At 33.9% G+C, this 18,779-nt stretch overlaps 2 protein-coding genes across 2 annotated transcripts in view; one reads left to right on the top strand and one right to left on the bottom strand.

Moving 5' to 3' along the window:
* The window catches only part of LOC117338201 (Golgi apparatus protein 1-like), a 39,025-nt gene extending 31,029 nt beyond the window's left edge, over positions 1-7,996 (bottom strand). Inside the window, exons 1-8 of the mRNA XM_033899457.1 lie at positions 7,538-7,996; positions 5,325-5,357; positions 4,887-4,973; positions 4,192-4,410; positions 3,020-3,265; positions 2,000-2,186; positions 1,470-1,699; positions 318-439 (exon numbers count right to left, since the gene is read on the bottom strand). Of these exons, the coding sequence (XP_033755348.1) occupies positions 318-439; positions 1,470-1,699; positions 2,000-2,186; positions 3,020-3,265; positions 4,192-4,410; positions 4,887-4,973; positions 5,325-5,357; positions 7,538-7,996 (1,583 nt within the window). The remainder of the gene's footprint in view (positions 1-317; positions 440-1,469; positions 1,700-1,999; positions 2,187-3,019; positions 3,266-4,191; positions 4,411-4,886; positions 4,974-5,324; positions 5,358-7,537) is intronic.
* A 4,470-nt stretch (positions 7,997-12,466) lies between these two features.
* Positions 12,467-17,398, top strand: LOC117338302 (uncharacterized protein RAB5IF homolog). Its single transcript, XM_033899594.1, has 4 exons — positions 12,467-12,733; positions 14,025-14,128; positions 14,721-14,850; positions 15,244-17,398. Exons 1-4 carry the CDS (start codon positions 12,611-12,613, stop codon positions 15,286-15,288), a joined length of 402 nt encoding a protein of 133 aa, XP_033755485.1. The 5' UTR covers positions 12,467-12,610; the 3' UTR covers positions 15,289-17,398.
* Positions 17,399-18,779: the final 1,381 nt, after the last annotated feature.

Genomic DNA, 18,779 nt, shown 5'->3' with positions numbered 1-18,779 from the left:
TTATGAGATATTGAATAACAGACTTCAAAGATATAATGGGATACAAAGTCAAAACAATGCTCTTTGAAATTCTAACCCTCAAATACAATGGTACATGAACTTGTCAACTTTCATTTGATCTGGTTTGCCTGCATCCAAATAATAATTTTTCATAATTCTATTTCAGTTGGTTTTTTTCATAATTCTATTTCAGATTTTTTCATAATTTATTTCAGTTTTTTTTTCATAATTCTATTTCAGTTTTTTTTTCGAAATTTTATTTCAGTTTTTTTTTCATCAATTTTATTTCAGTATATCCAACTGTATCATATACTCACTCAGCATCTCCGGCCGGAACATCCTTACATACAACGTTGACCACATCCTGACAGGATTTCTGGAGGTTTCTGTCCATACGGAAGTCACTGCCAACATCAGACTCCTTAACAAGGCTCTCCAACTACAACAGTTTTTTCAGTATATCACTTTCAAGATTAAAACAGGATGTGGAAAAACTCACACTCTGGACTAAAATAAGAGGCTTCAAGCTTTCTGCAAACTTTAATTCTAAATTTTCACACTAGTGAGCTGGGCTTACTTGAGCATAAATATGGTACTAAACTTTTACACTAGGGGAAGGGGCTTACTTGAGCATAAATATGGTACTAAACTTTTACACTAGGGAAAGAGGGCTTACTTTAGGATAAATATGGTACTAAACTTTTACACTACGGAAGGAAGGGGCTTACTTGAGCATAAATATGGTACTTAACTCTTACACTAGTGAAGAATTTTAGGTTGGACAATCACTAAAATTAAATGTACTAAACCTTGAATTTTGATGTTAAAACATTAAATTATACACTCGCTAAACTAACACACCGTACAGTATGCATCAAAATAAATTTGCTAAAAGGTTTGATATTAAACACTTAAGGTTAACGTTACACTTGCTAAAATAACCCACTTTACAGTACAGTATGTAGGATCTTCTTTTAGAACGTATATTAAATGCTTCCTTAAGAGTGTGATATGATTGCTTCCATATCATAATATTTACATTTGCTCCACATTTCCCCATTGACACAATGCTAAGAGGCAGTTGCCACCATACGCCTATAACACCCAGTGCCTCAGGCTATAACACCCAATGGGTCATGTGACATTAAAAAAGGATGGATTTTTTTTTTTTCAGTTTTTTTTCAAAGCTGACGGAAATTGTAAGACAATGTAAATATAAGTATTGAACAGTGGTTTTAATGTTGTTATAGTCGATATGGCAGAAAGATGTATGGTGGGCAAATGTAGCAAGGGACCCTAACAGGTTCCCATGCCATTTACCCACCATACATATTACTGCCATATCGACTATAACAACATTAAAACCACTGTAACGGGTTCCCATGCCATTTGCCCACCATACATCTTGCTGCCATATCGACAATAACAAAATTAAAACCGCTGTTCATTGCTTAATAAGCCTCACTTACAGCTCTAAGACAGGGAGGCGACAACTGGGGACTTTTCTTTTTATGTTGATTTCTGGCATGTTCCATCAGACAGTGAATGGTCTTGCCCCCTCTTGTTAGGCCTCCATCACACATATCTGTGATCTCTTCATGGCAAGAGGCCACTATCTCCGGGTTTATCTTGTAATCAGCCATCAGTGTTTTACGAAGGTCCATCATCTCAGCAAGGCACTCCGGGGTGATGACTAAATCTGTTAACATATTAAAGATAGTTGACTCTGGATGTACAGACAGACAAATGGACACGTCATAGCATAACCTCACTTTCTCTTCGGGAGCCGAGCTAAAAATGTCCTTCCATTACAAATATTTAGTTCACTCACACATATTTTTATTATAATCTTATTCATTATTCGTTCACTCACACGTATTTTTATTACAATCTCAAAATACCAATTGTATCATGATGTTGACCATCTTACTTTCAATCATTACAAGTAAAACTTAGAACAAATTTGAAAATGACTATCTGGATTGTCTGCGATACTTACCTCGTTTATGGACACTTTCGAGACACAGAAGAACAGACGCACGTCTAGCATCATCATCGTTGTTAGAGTTTCCAGCTGAGAAGCAGCCATTTGTCTTGATGTCTAATCGACAGGCACTGTAGAATGATTTTTCCACCTTCACATCATCTGCTATCAACCTCTGTCTAACTGTCAGCTTGTCTCGACACTGTAAATACAGATAATGAATACCTGAAGTTTTAATATACTGACATTTATTTCTCAATACAGAGCCTTACGTTGCTTCAGGTGAGAGTGTGTCATATGTCCCCTCCGGACAAACAAGAATTCCATGGAAGAGGATGTATCACCTGTGCAGAATGTTGGATGATTACAGGAGTTATTGCATGGAAACAGATTTTCTATTTTTAGTAACAGTGACCTTGACCTTTAACCTTAGGATCTGAAAAGCAATCCCAAGCAAGCACCTTTGGTAAGAAAGATCTGCATGAAGAATTTTTTTTCCCATTTTACTTCTCTTTCACCTAAAACAACATGTGTTATCATCCAGTAAGATTTATTTTATTTGTGTAGTGACAACCATTTTACCAGTTCATTAGTAAGTTTGTCACATTGGTCACCTTCAGCAATCATTGCTATCATGCATAAAGAGATCCAGATCTAGGCATTTGCAATACTGTTTATGGGTAGTTTCACTCAGGATTTTGTTCCATATTTTTCACCTCTGACCTCTGTTAAATTCACTGAAATATTGTATTTCCCCCCTCATCATTTTGGCAATAATATCCCAACATCCTCCAGATTTGTTTTCCTTATTAACCATTAGCTGTATTTGGCAAATTTCCCCATTTCAAAACAGATTTTCCCCTTTCGTCCACAAAGGGTAGTTTCCCCCAAATCCTAAATGAATCCCTGGCATAGACAGACCTCATGGAATCCAGACAAACAAACTGAGGCTATATTATTTAGCTAGCTTATGCCTCCTAATGCCTCCTAACACCTCCCCCCCCCCACCTGTCTTTTGTCTGAAACAGTCCTTACCTCATCTGACATTTCAGCATCAAACTTGTGCTTGAACAGACATTCATAAACTCTTCCCTGTCCAGCCACAGTGCTTTCACAGAATCTCTCTCGGTCAAGGCGACAGGCATAATACAGAGGTCGATCAAGATGATAATCATCGGCTTGAAGCTCTGCCACTCTCAACAACTGTTTCTTACATGTAGGCTTCAGCTGACTGATCTTCTTGGCCAAGCAGTGCAGTGTTTTTCCTTGTGAGTGAACAGCCTGTGAAATGAAATCTTCATTATTTTACATATTCAAATGCCATTCACATTTTGATGTAAACTTAGCTTTGGTGTTTTATGTACCCAGGTAGCCAAAATTAATGTAAAAACAGGACAAAAAAAACCCACTTTAATTCAGTGGGGTGTCTCAAGCTCCCCGACAAACATAAATTAACTATTTTCAATGACAGAATTATTTAAAGTGACTATAACCGTAGATTTCATAGTCATTTCTTAAAGATAGCGAAATGAGTTTAAGATATGACAATATACAATCCTATAACATAAAAAAATTCAATAAATATATATGTTTATAGGATTTTAATCCACTCTTTACCCCAGTTGATGTGTCTATGTGAACAATGCTACATTGAGAAAGCTGAATGGAGTTATGCCGGTACAAGTGACGAGTTTATGCAGCGTTCTGTTTATGAGTAATAACATATGCATTCTTGTAGGATCTACGAAATTGTTATTTTATGTATTAACAAAAAAAATGGATGCAGACATTTTTAGTTCTCGTAATCAAGGGAAAGTCTTAGTTGTATATATATAAAAAAAAAAAATATTACGAATGATAATATTTTCCAACATTGATTTTTATAGACACAATTATAGTCGCTTGAAGATTTTCCAACTTAAAAAAGTAGATAATCTTTTACTGTGATAAATGACACTTTTCTTTTTCATCACACATGTGCACTAAACCACAAATCAGACAGCAGGTAAAGTCAGTAATTTTTCCTGACTATTTTGGGAAATTGTCACATATTTACTCGATCAATAAAAATTGTGTTTCACTTGTGGGTTTAATCAAACGATTCTAACACAATAATCCCACTCTGTGAAATATGTTTTTTTTTCTCGATAATCTTTTATTAATTCTATTCAAAGAAAGCGTAAATTAAGAGCCAACAGAAATTGTACCTCATTGACATCAAATGTCAATCGTCCACATTTGTGTGTATTGATGTCATCGGTGCATTCATCGATAAAGCCGTAGACCATACGGTAGTCACTGAAGACGATCCTCGCCATCTTGTTGAGGTACGTTCTACAGTTTTTATCTGTAATATTTTCAATGTTTTCTACCAGACACGGAATGATCTGTCCTCTTCCCTTTTCCAACTTTCCACATTCGGGAATCTGTAACAGATCAATTGATAGTTAAAACATTTAGAAGTGTTCACAAATATGGCAGAGGTCAGGTAGCTTAGAAATGTTCTTGCGATGATGAAAAAAATCTAGATTTTACAATATATATACCGTGTATATAATACAATTTTTATGTATCATATGTGTGGCCAATTTTCTAACTTTAGCTATAACGGGATTGATTATCCACAGTCTTTTGAAGTATGAGACATATTGGCAGATTTTCGCAAAACAAGAGGCCCAATAAGCCTGCATAACTCAACTGATCTATAGCTTTACTAAGTGAGCTCTTTGTCAGAAGATGAATTAAATTCATTTGAAAATCAAAGATGATTTAGTTTATGGATACAGAGCCCATCCATACTCTTCCTTTTCAGTACTGTCGACCAGCACACCAGAATCTAAACAACATATAGATATCAAACTAGACCTGTTACGTCAAGAACTAGTTATCGCGATAATCTTACCTCCTTCAGCTCTTTCATACAGACTTCATCTGCAGCATATTCAAATCTGTCATCTTTGGTCAAATTCTTTTTGTACTCCCAAATAAACTGCAATTAAACATAACAACAATTAATTATCATCATAATCTATAGTTCCATCAGGCAATTAGACTGCATTATAGCACGGAAAGTTGCTTTTTAAAAAGATGTCTTTAACAATATTAATGCCATGACATTGACAGTTATTGATTTTTCTGCAAAGTGGTAATCACAGAATTATTAAACTTGTTTCGCTTGAAGATACGTATACGGTAACAATGATTATCTAAACTGTAAAGCAATAATTCTGCAAAAGGTTTTACATAAAACTTGATGTTTGTAAATATTTACATTAAGCTGTCTTCAAGGTTGATAAAGTTGCTGTTATTTAACATGTGTTTATACCAACAGTTAACTTACATGTTGACATGCCGAGCTGATTTCTTCAGCAACCTAAAAAAGTAACACAAATCAGAATGATACAGAGACAAATTAAAACACAGCTTCTGTTGTTAACAAATTGGAGAGTTTGATGTTCCATGTGGGTGATGCTCTACTGAAGAAACATCGCAATATGCCTTTAAAAAATAATCATGCATAAATGAATGATGCAACTATTTATAGTTTTTTATTTAAGAACTGTTTATTATGTGCGTGCGTTTCAGAAAATGCCTCAATTTATCATGATTTATAGATAATTTTGTCTTTCTTTCTTTTTCATCTCTCTCTCTGTTGTTTTGTTTTTTTCAGCATCTCTATTATTTACTATTTAATCTATTATTCATTTTTTACTTATTTATTTATATATATATATATTTATTATTGACCTTTTCTCTTCTCTGTTATACTTTCTCTTCAATAAATTATCTTCTCTATTACAATGTATAAGCAAAACTTTCCTCTTAACTATGATCTTTCTTTTCCTCCATTAATTGGTAATAAGCATTCCATTTTACTAAATCGTTGATTAATTAGAAATACAACTATACCACTAAAATTATTTATAATATTTATAACGGAAGTACGGAAAGGACCTGTATAGGCTTAGCCTGTTGTCCAATCCACTTTATATCTAAAATCTATCTCTATTATGAAATATTTTATGTAAATTAATTCAAATGCTTGATTGAATAAAATATTTTGAAATGAAATAATTTTGTCTCTGTAATGTGGGACTATATGTTATGGCTTATAATCCGACACTGTCTCAGAAAGTCAAGACTTTTTACAACCTGTCATAATTAGTATAATTACCAAGACATAATTATAATCTCATAATTATCTAATCTCATCACTTGCAAACTTGCAGACAAAATTTTATTATAACAATACCAGACACTGAAATTAACAATCATAATTATATAATGGATACATTTGTATACAACTTTTGGTTCACAAGGGCTTTAATTGCTTGATCAGTAATCATAAAATCATATTCATTTTAATATTTTTTTCTTAAAAGTAGAATATATAATTTAAGTTGGATTCACTTTACCAGGTTGGCAAAATCTGCCAACGTGCATATATCACATGTATATATACACAAACTTGCATATTAATTTTAACACCTGTTATTTAAAGAAACTTGATGTTATACTCTACTAGAAGTATTGCATAAATTATTGGTACTTCCTAATTCAAGGTGCAAATGATTTCATTTTTGCATGTGTATGATGTTTCATGACTACATATTAAAATATGCCTTGGGTGATCAGGACCATTTTTAAAATTTAAGTTTAAAGTGGTTTTGACTTTTTTTAGTAACAAAGCTTTAATGTGCAAGTTGGTGCAGTGGTTATCCCTTAACCTGTTTTACTACAACATAGTCTGCTTACACTAATTACACTGACCATACTACAGTAACCCACATTTATGTAACCCAGGGGTAAATTATCCATTATACAATGCAATCACTATACCGAAACTGTTACATCAGGGCATCCAGTTGACCCTTGACTTTTATCATTTTCAGAAGTCAAATCACTATTTCTGAGAAATCTGAAGAGTCAAAACATATGTCAAATAGACAAGTCCCTTCAAACCCAAGATCAGATCTCAATTTTGGGAGTCAAAAACATACCCTCAAGGGTATCGGCCTACTGGCCATGGATGCCTTGTACATTATATATATATGACATTTTGTATACATCATTGGGTTGAAGAAAACCACCAACTTGTGTATAACGATAAAATGTGTTGTTTACTGTTGTCGTATACCTTGAAAATTTAGCTTGTGTAGCCATATAATAATTATGTGTTGTCTACCTTGAAACTTGATGTACACTACCGGAAGTATTGCATCAATTTTTGGTACATTCCTATTTTTTTTTTTTTTTTGCATTTGTATGTCGATGTGTCAAGACAGAACAAATGCAACTTAAACAATTATAAAAATTAACTGAAGAGTGATTTTGGCTATTCTAAGTAACAAAACTATACTCAATTGTCGTATAATACGCAAGGTTGTGTATTACACCTAAGTTGGTGGCTTTCCACAACCTATCAATATCATTACATTTGCTAAAAAAATGATAACATATGGTAACAGATTACAGGTAACACATAATATACATGTAAATCAACACAAAGCCACATCAAACACATTGAAAGCCTGCTTAAAGAAACTGACTAACCTTTGGATCTCTTTGTAAACAATCTAATATAGCAAAATTATTTTTCATGGATTTCCGGCTGCAGTGGGAAAGTACGTCTCCACCGCATTCGGTAGTTTCTGCTAGTTTAAATGCTTTCTTAAAAGGTTTTGGTAGTTTTCCTTTTCCTGCAGGTGCTCCTAGCATTTGGTTTTGTTGTTGTTTATTATTCATAGCCATATCCATCTTCGGAAGACCCTGCTGTGGACGTGCCCCCATCAACGGTTTTACAGCATCGTGAAGCGGAACCGCTCCACCATCAGCAAATGCAACTTGGCTTTGAACACCAGGTTGTCCGTTTTCTTTACCAAATGATTTACGTTTGAACCTTTCCAATACAACGTCATCCCTATTCTTATTGACAGCAGCTTTTTCTCCATTAATAACACAAAAAGACAGAATCACGCTTAAGAATAGTACACGTCGGCTACAGGCAGCCATTTTGACCGAACAACAGCTATCGACATAAATACAAGTCCGAATAAAGTAGTTCGTATTTGTTTTCGTTAATTATTCATGATGCATAATTTTATTATTCTGAAAATAGAAGTTGTATTTTGATAATGATTCACAATCAAATATGGCGATAAAAGACTCATAATTACTTTACATTGTACTTTAAAATAAATGTGAACTACTTTTTAGTGTTCTAACGCCGGGAGATTCTAATTTCCATGTAGGTTATAAAAGATATCCGAAATTTCCCTAAATTAATATGTAATACAAATGGCTGTGCCAAACGATTTCTTCGAACGGTTATATTAAACGTATTGTATTTTAACAGACAAATTATTAAAAATCAACAAAGAATTTCAGCAGACATCAATTTCATATTATCAAATATGATTAAGTAACGAGCACAAGCTTTACAACTACAATGGATGGATGGATGGATGGATGGATGGATGGATGATGGATGGATGGATGGATGGATGGATGGATGTTCAAATATATACTGATAGCTAATGGGACATTATAAAGAAAAAAATGTGAAAAGCTGCAAAATATATTTAAAGTATTGCCGACTTTTCGAACATGTAGCCAATGCATGACACACAGTGACACGCATGCGCAGATCTCCTACTCCGGATGAACGGAATTTCAACTAGTGATAAATGTATATAGCCGGCACTTAATTAAATCCCTTTATTGTTTTCAATACTCAATTATTTCAAAGATGGTCCCCAAATGAAGCAAATGACAATGTTCTTCTAAAATCTAACCGGAAGTTAAAAAAAAGATAAAGAGAGAGAGAGAAAGCAATTATAGAAAGAGTTCGGCCTTGGGGATGACGTCACAGAAAGGACGAACGTAGCTTCCATTGTACGTTGTGTTTGTACACTGTACATCGATATTGCCAAACGAAGCATGCCGAAAGTGATTGTTTTATGCAAGCATTTTCCTCAATCTAATTAAAATAAAACTTGTAATTTTCACTCCTCTATCCTACAATACACTGAAATACAAGTATAATATATTTGCATTACCGAGTGTTTCGCAGAGGAGCGGAAATAACAAATCTACGCTCAAGTTATACCAATTACCAATTAATAGAAATATCTAATAATATATGCTGCTATCTTGAAGAAAAAGAAAATATTTTGTGCTTAATATTAGGCCAATTTTGCGCTTAGTATTAGACAAATTACCAATGGATAGAAACATGTCGTAAAAAATGCAATTATCTTAAAGGAAGATATATTTTGTGATATATCGAATGCGTTTGACAGGATTTGGAATAATTATAAATATTTAAACTCAATGCAGTTTGGTTTATTTGTTTTATTTTGTTTAACGTCTTATTGACAGCCAGAGTCATTTAAGGACGTGCTTGGTTTTGGAGGTGGAGGAAAGCCGGAGTACCCAGAGAAAAACATCCGACCTACGCGGGTGTAGAACTCGCAACCCGGAGAGATGGAGGGCTATATATAGTGATAAAGTGTCGACCACTCGCGATCGGCCACCACGGTCCCACTCAAAGCAAATAGCATAAGAAGTTAATAACTTAATTGGATAAAAAGTTATACATCGGACACACAACAAGAAGTTTTTTTTTTTTCAAATGAACATACCCGTACAGGATACAGAAATACTGGAGTCCCGCAAGGAAGTGTGTTAGGGCCACTTTTGTTTTTGATATATATATCATATCGTTGATAACGTAAACAGTATTTCTCATTTATTTGCTTACGACCCTTCTTTGATGTATTCTTTATCCTCTTTTGATGATATAAAATATTAAAAATATTAAGGTTGTCACTTCATATTTCAGAAATTCCAAAATCATGTATAAAATGATATCAGTGCTATGTAAGTTGATTATTTTGTACAGTAGAAAAAGTCTATTAAGGATTTAAAAAGCGTTTGTGTTGCCTGTATTGGAATATGAATGGGAAGTATGGGTGGTTGCTCGAACAAGTCCAGCTTGAAGAAGCAAGAATTATTACCAGTATGCCTTCTTTTTTCGAGTAAAGACTCTATATATCGAGAAACTCAACTTGAGCCGCTATTTGACAGAAGGCAGATAAAATAACTTACTCCGATGTGTAACCTTCATAATAGCTCAATCTCGCCTTATTTAAACTAATATTTAAGTTGGTGAACGAACTACATTCAATGTGAGAAACACCGAAAATTACTCTGTTCCGAGTAGTATTAGACAGCCCAATAAAGTCAGAGAAATTAGGAATGGAAGCAAAAAACTATTTATAAGATAAGATAAGATAAGTTTATTTCTGGTTCAGGACTTTTAAAGTCCTCTATACCAGACTCAAATAATACATGAGATTGATATATTACTTCTGTCCGGTCTACTGTACATTGTTTATGATTTAATTGATGCTTTGTAATTAAAGAAAAGTTCTTGGTTTTTCCAGTGATCGTCTAGCTTGTTTTTGAAGGAGATTACATTTAATGCTGATATAACCTGTTCTGGCAATTCATTCCAGATTGACACTGTTCTGTTTGAAAAGTAGTTTTTTCTTAGCGTATTTGTGGATAGTCTAGGGAATATTTTTTTGGTATGTCCTCTGGTACTGTTGCGTTCAGCAGCATCCTTCCATAAAATGATACCATTAAAACATTCTTTATCATATATTTCGCTTATTATTTTGTACAGTTCTATCATATCTCCTCTAATTCTTCTGAATGCCAAAGTTAGTAGTTTGAGTTTTTCCAGCCTCTCGCTGTAGGTCAATTCCTTCATTCCCGGGAGACACTTGGTTGCTCTTCTTTGAACCCCTTCTATCTTGTCAATGTGTTTTTGTAAGTGAGGTGCCCACACAGGACTAGCGTAGTCCAGTTGGGATCTTACCAGACATTTATATAATAATAATTTATGTTTGAAATTCGAGAGTTTTCCGGTATTTCATTATGTAATCGTGTGGTGATCATTATGAAAACTAGGTCTTTCAGTTTTACATCTAGCGAAACGATTATTTCAACAACTTCTGTGAAATAAACGCATTATTATGTAAAATATCAAAATGTATATCTCTGTCTATAACGTATAGGAACTTTTCAACGTATTAACTTCAAAACAAGAAACACAAAAAAAAAAAAAAAAAAAAAAAAAACAACAAACAAACAAACAAAAACAAAAACAAAACAAAAACAACAAATGTTTGTATTTTATGTAGAAATAGCGCAAACTAGTAATGCAATTTCAGTTCTATGAAACCGATGACCAATCGCTGTACATGTAGATATTGTACTGGTAATTACAATCCATACACGTACACCAATGTGCCAACATGATTGGCCACTTCTCATTTCTTGTCGTTTAAGTGTTACATTTATCTATTTTTTCTTTGTTTTATCTAAATTGATATAATTTCGAAACTTTATATGTCGACTACAGTACGTCATACCATCTTGTACACTTTTTATTCTCTTTCATTTTTACCATCTCGTCACACTGTTTTAGAACATTGTGTCAATTCGATCATGGTAGAAACGAAACATCCTAAAAATTCAGTCGAGTCTATTACCATCTCGGACACTACATATGTCACATGGTCCTTAGTCTGATGAAGGTGACAATGTAGTCATCGAAAAGTCACACTCTGCGATATCATATTGGTTGTGTTACATAAATTCTGTCGTAGTTATTATTACCAACCCGAAGAAAATGATTCCAGAAAATATATTTTCTCTATTACAACGTGAATTTGATACGTTTTATAAATCAATCGTCCTCTGTTATGATAATCTAATTTCCATAGCAAGTGACAAGTGGAGTTCCCCAAGGCAGCGTACTCGGTCCAGTTCTCTTCCTGATCTATAATAACGATCTGTCAGAAACTCTTCAGAATACAAGCAAAATGTTCTTGGATGACGAACACATACAAATCATCAACTCATAGAGATGACGGTACATCGCTATAGGAGGACAGTGATAAAGTTTGTGGTGGAAAAGAGACATGGTTGATGCATGTACATGTACTGCAAAGATTTGAAAATACATGTTCGACGAGAGAACTACAAAAACCGTATTAAGACCACTGTCAAGAGCCATGCTTTTTAAAATTTTACAAGTAAATGGTAAATACATGTATATGGAACTCGCTACCCTCAACATTGGTTGAGTCATCAAGGGATTTTTAAAAGTCGAATCTCAAGAAACATTGGGTCAATAGCCAAACTCGCCAGAATGTCCTGGACATGGTGTTAGGGCTAAAGGAAACTCGGGCTAGAGTGTCTATGTTGTATTCAAAAAACCTTTTATCTAGCGTCTTAAATCGATAAAGACTGTTTATGAATTATCATTTGTGCAACCGTGAAGTTACAGAAGGCTAACAAATCCGGAACTATATATTTTCCGTGCTTATTTTTAATATATCCTGCATCCAGTCGGAGCTTCTCGGGAGTGTTTCACTCATTTGGATGTCACATCAAAGGAGCTCCAGGTGCATGCTAAACATTTTGTCTCACGTTATCTAAGTTATATAGATGCTTGGAAAAATTATATCAACGTGGAAATTCACTCAACTGAAGTCGCGATTCGTATGATGTTTTAACACATAAAGACTGTACTAATTCATAACCAATTTGAACATGTCTTCTTCTCCAAAAAAGCGGAACGTGGATAGCAAAATTCCGAATGGATCGACTGCAAATGGCAGTGTGATGGCTACATTTTCCAAAGCGTTCGTTGCAGAAGCCGCATGGAATGACAAGGTTGTTCAGAATACACTAGTGTTGCACATTTCTCTATTAACACACCCACTGTTGTCATTGCTATTGTGTGATGTTCCCAATATATATAGTGAACTATTTAAAAAGAGTCTTTACCATAGATTCTGCATGCAGAACAATGAATTATAACAGATTATTTACCCTTATCAGTACACATGTTAATCCGGTTTCAGATGTTGTATTGGCCTTTTAAAATCCGATTTGTGCCGAAGGTCGGATATTTAAAACATATCTATGATTTGATATATTTGAGTTTTCTATCCTCTTGACGGTATATATTGAACAGGCCTAGTTGAAAACATTTTTTTTAATCTTCTTTTTATTTATTGTGTCATCAATATATACATACATACAAGTATATTGTACAAGTAATAATATCACATTCATACATACAATCACACATACCTACATTCATTTTCCTAAATCTGTATACATGTCCACATTTATCAATAATTTAATATATGTACTGCAGGCCTACTACACTGTGTTTACATGAATTCTCAGAATTCACAAACAATCTTTCTGTATCACTACATTAATATTAAGGACATATATATGAATATATAGACTGGCCATGCCACCAGCCCCTAATATAAGTTTTTTGTTAGAACTGCTCCTCTAAATTTTAATACTAGATTATCTCCCCCTAGTTTGAAACTTAGAATCAGACATATCCTAGTGACCAAAATCATAAAGGTCAATTTTATTTATAATTTTAATATTCTAGAGACAGAGAGCCAGTCTAATGAATATAGTATATATATGCAATTCAATGCAACAACATACTTGTAAACAATTAAAAATATATAAATGAATAGTTAAAAACATTTGCTTAGGTACCAACCCATGGGTGGGTCGATCATCTTTTCCCCCATTTTCATTATGCCAGCATACATAGTTCTGATGTTGGTCGGCCCATATCAGATTTTTAAAAGGCCAAAAAAACATCATGATCAGAATCCTTGCCAACTTATGGGCATTGTATTGTTCAAACATATCTAGTTATATTAGTCCATAATTACTCGTTCCCATTACAGATATCATAAATATTTGGGTATAGTGCGCACTCATTTAAAAAAAAAAATTCAACTGCGCGGTAACTGAATTCTACAGCATATATAAGATGGTAGGAATTTGTAACTTATGTATTATAAAATATGTTTATAGTTTAAATGAAAACTATAAAATATCTTTCTAGTTTAAATTTCTGTACATGTTTAATTTCCTTTTGTTTATGTAGATAATATGTGTTTTGTTATGGATTTTGTTTTAGGATGAGTTCCTGGATGTGATTTATTGGATGAGACAAATTATTGGGATGATCCTAGGACTTATATGGGGCCTCTTTCCACTCAAGGGATTATTGGGCTTGGTTATGTAAGTAAATTATAAATGCATTTAAAAAAAAAAAAAAAAAAATTGGGGTATTTAACATCCTATTACAGCCAGGGTCATTTATGGACGTGCCAGGTTTTTGAAGTGGAGGAAAGTGGGATTATCAAGAGAAAAACCACCGACCTACGGTCTGTACCAGGCAACTTCCCCACGTGGGTTTCGAACTTGCAACCCAGAGATGGAGGGCTAGTGATAAAGGGTCGGGACACCTTAACCATTTGGCCACAGCGGCCCCCTATAAATGCAGTGACTGTGTCCAAAAACAAGATATCTACTGCAATTTACATGTTTGCCACATTTTGGATTTCTACAATTACATGTAGTGTTCATATTTTCATGGAAAGTACATTTATAAATAAATTACAAATTACTTTAAACGTGACATATTTGAAGCTTCTTCTGTCACATTACATTGTACATTTAGATACCATGGGAATATAGATATCGCATGTACATGAATATGGTAGAGTGTCGGATTTGACTGGATGTCGGAAAAGTCAGGTGTCAGACTAGACAGGTTTCACTGTATATGCTTATTGTGATCATTAGTTGATAATCTTTTTTTTATTTACAGATTTTTTGCAATAAACTGTGGAGTTATTTATCTATATTACGGAAGTTTCCAAAAAGTTGATGATGAAGATTATGGTGGACCTATGGAGATACTAAAGGAAGGCCTGATGACCTCATTTTCCACATTTTTAGTAAGTTGTGACTCGTATAATATTGTATTAAATCAAGTGTTTCCTCTATCGCCTCCTATGCCATAGCTATATAGGTATATCTGATATGTATAATACTTTATTAAGCCTTTAGCCTTACTGACAAGCCCTAGAAGGATGAAACAGCTATATGATGCTATTTAATTCCTTTATTGCTCTTCTACATCCAACTCAAAGTTGATATTGAAACATATAATGTCTTTATCCTTTTTTTATTGTTAACCTCATGCAGTATTGTATTGCTGTTTATTATTTTTCAAAAGTACTTTTTGAATTTTCAACTTTTTAACCACCCATGCCCACAATCGGATGAAATAGTTTTTATGTGATCAATTAAGGAGTATTCCTAAAAATTAATTAATTGTTTTATTTCAGGTGACATGGATTATATTGTATTCATCGCTATATTCAGACCTATAGCAGATAATGTTGTGGACCTGGGACTCTATCAGCTTTAGAACTTCACAGTTAAATCTTCAGATCTATGGCTGGTGTCACGGACCTGGGACTCTGTCCACTGTAGGATATCACAGATAAATCTTCAGATCTATGGCTGGTATCACGGACCTGGGACTCTATCAGCTGTAGCTATAGGATATCTTGGATAAGTCTTCAGACCTATATCTGATATCGTTATGGACCTGGGACCTATCAGCTTTAGAACTTCTTAGATAAATCTTGTGGACCTAGGACTCGGCCGTAGAATGTCAAAGATATATCTGTGGATTATAATGTATTTATTTTACTCAGATCTATACTGCAATACTGCAGCAGCTAAAAATCTGTATCATGATGATAGAACATGTCAGATCAAGCTCTTCACTGCAGATGCCATAGTTATCATACCCACCTACACATTAGATAAGCAGGGAGGGGAGGAGTTGGAGTTGCTATAGTAATCACCTTGTCTGTTCATCTTGTGTACAAGATATCTTATCTCACTAACCCTTGGAGTGATCTATACCATAAAATGATAATCACACCATCAAATTCTACACCTGATTTGGTTTTGGTGGTCATCGGCCAAAGTTACAGGTCAAAGGTCACACTTGACCACTTCTAAAATAAAGATATTTTTTACAAGATAACCCCTGGATAGATTTGAGTCATATTCATGTCATAACTTGGCAAGATCAAATTCTACACCTAAGTAGATTTCGGCAGTCATCGTCAAAGGTCAAAAGCTTACTCTTGACTGCTTTCCAGATAAAAAGTATGTGTATTGCATATTTGGTGAACTCATGACCTGGTGAGAGTTGCTTCATAGATGAGGGATGGGGTTTTATCTATGTGACTCCCATCTCACTTTGCTTTTAATGTGTTTATCAAGTCTATTCATTTTCAAATTTTCTCGTCCATATTGTCATTAAGGAAACTGCAAATTGATACCTACATTAAGCATTGAACATATCCCATTCTGTTTTGAAGTCCTGAATTTATTTTGTACCTCATTGACAATGTTGCATTGTGTAATATTAATATATATTGTCATAGTAAACTAGTTTTCACCTAGATTTTGTTTGTGTGTATTTTTAGCCCATCATCTTATACTAATTAGTCCACCATCAGATGGCTGGCTGTTCAAATTTTCCTCCTCCTGTGGAAAATTGTGCGTCCATCTGTAAAAAAAACTTTCTCAAAGTCATAGGTAGGTTAAAAATTCCCCTTGGTCCGGTATCCAAGTCGTGCATGCTCAATTTTGAGAATGATCAGAAAGCAAAATGACCCACAGGCAGCCAATTTTAATTTTGACAATTAAAGGTTGTTGACTTTATTTCGCATAATTCATTTCCGTGGATCTATCTCCAGTTTCACATATACATGAAGGTTAAACTTGGTCTCTAGTTGTGTGTATTAAATTTTGAGACTTTATTGAAAAACAAAATGGCTGATTGGTGCTGGAATGAAGCGATACCTAGTTTATTGAAGTGAATGACATTGACCTAATTTTATAAGGTCACAGGGGTCAAATGTGTTAAAATCTTTACACAACCTCTTCTTACAATTACAAGTTTTGCATAATTTTATATTTGGTGAATTGAAACAAATTTCGCCAAAATGGAAAAGAGGTAAAGATTTTTTGGTTTTTTTTTCAGTCTTATTCAATTAAAACATGATATTGAACTTTTGAGGTCAATGTTGCTGGATTCAATTAAAAAATATTTTTACTACTTCTTTTATTGTAAGGAAAGGGAGACAATTTCCACAGGTCACTTTCATTTATCCGATAAAAAAAATCTTTGTTTATACTCCGACAGTTATGAAAAAGACACACAATAAAAAGAAATTGAAAATGAAATGCAGTGTATACAATTTATCTCGTACAAATACAGAAATATAGTATTTACTGTATGTATTACTTCATTACTCATACTTGTGTTTCATTGTCGTTTTCTAACAGCTATTATTATAAGATTTGGATGTATGTACATGTATAAACTGTTGTAACAGTATGTATATATATATGACTAAATAAATGTTTAGTAAAGTCTTGCAGGCAACAATATATAAAATCAGACTTTCATCAACATATTTTGTGTTCTTTTCCTTTATGTATATCAAATTCCTGCTTTCAGAGACCACTATTGATCATCACTACAATTCTGTGCCGATTCCAACTTTAGGTCTTAGACAGCAGAATGCACAATAATTTAAAAGACGAGGAGTCATGAATATTTTGAGTGCCGATACATGTATCTGTCGGTTTTATTTCGATTATCCTATATGAACTGAAGTCCCTGTATAAAGTACTGTACTGATCTTGCTATTTTCTTTAACACTAATGGTCTTTGGATTAGATGCAAAATTTGAATATTAATTCCAAATTTTTTGCCAAAAACAAATTATTCGTGCCTAGGACATGAAAAAAACAAGACTTTTTTTGCTGGAATTCATGCATAGATAAGTTTGCACAATCTGAAAAAAATCTTTAGACTTTCCTCCCAACATTATAAAAGTGATTCCACAATAGGTAAGCAATCCCCCTTCGTCGAATTCCCACGGTTCATTGCACTACACTTCAATGTAACATTGCGTGGTGCAATCAACCACAGGGGACTGCATCTAGTAAGGATTTATAGAAAAAATATAAGCCCATACTTTTACTATTTTCCCATAAATACTTACCTGATACAGACTCCTGTAAATCAACGATAGATTATCCGACGATGGCGATCCCCACTGACAACCGATTCTCCTACAGTACAACCCATGTATACTTACTTACCTAAGTTACAACCGAAATAGCAACATTATTCCTTTATGTCAAGATGAAAGCAATGAGTTTACTGGGACGACAATTGTAGATCTAGTCCACAATAGATCAAAAGAAAGAATCGGTGAAAAAAATAATTTTGTTCTTAATTTGACATAAACTTCAATAGTAACATCGCACAACTGCTTTGTAATCAAGCATTCGGAGAATGTCCCCTACTGGCTCCTGTTAAAAATAGAAAGTGACCTTGACCTTGACCCAGGAACATTGAAACTCGAACTTGATCTGTAGTTGCTCATACTGAAATTACATACCATCTTTCACCAACATCCCTTGAAGCATGGATGAGAAAAGTGCGGAAAAACCGAGTGGACGGACAAGGAGGAAATTTACAGTGGATTTACAAGATACCAGTGACAACATAAAGGACAATTTGGCTGGAACAAATGTGTTAAATCATTATCAATGCAATTAAACAAACATACCAATGAACTATTTCTACCACAAATTTAGGCCACTTGACCTGGATGGAGTACATATGGAGTAAACATTGATCACAGTTAATGGGGAAAAACAAAAGCATAACCTGGAGGTTACATCATCCGTTATGATTTTAACCAACATGTTCTAAATGCCAATAACTCATGGTGAATATTACATAAATTTTATTGAAATACAAATATACATGTTTAAAATT

Source organism: Pecten maximus, chromosome 11, assembly GCF_902652985.1.
Source record: "Pecten maximus chromosome 11, xPecMax1.1, whole genome shotgun sequence".
Classification (NCBI taxonomy): Eukaryota; Metazoa; Mollusca; class Bivalvia; order Pectinida; family Pectinidae; genus Pecten; species Pecten maximus.
Note: the sequence above shows the minus strand (reverse complement) of the source record. Positions and strands in the feature narration are given on the sequence as shown.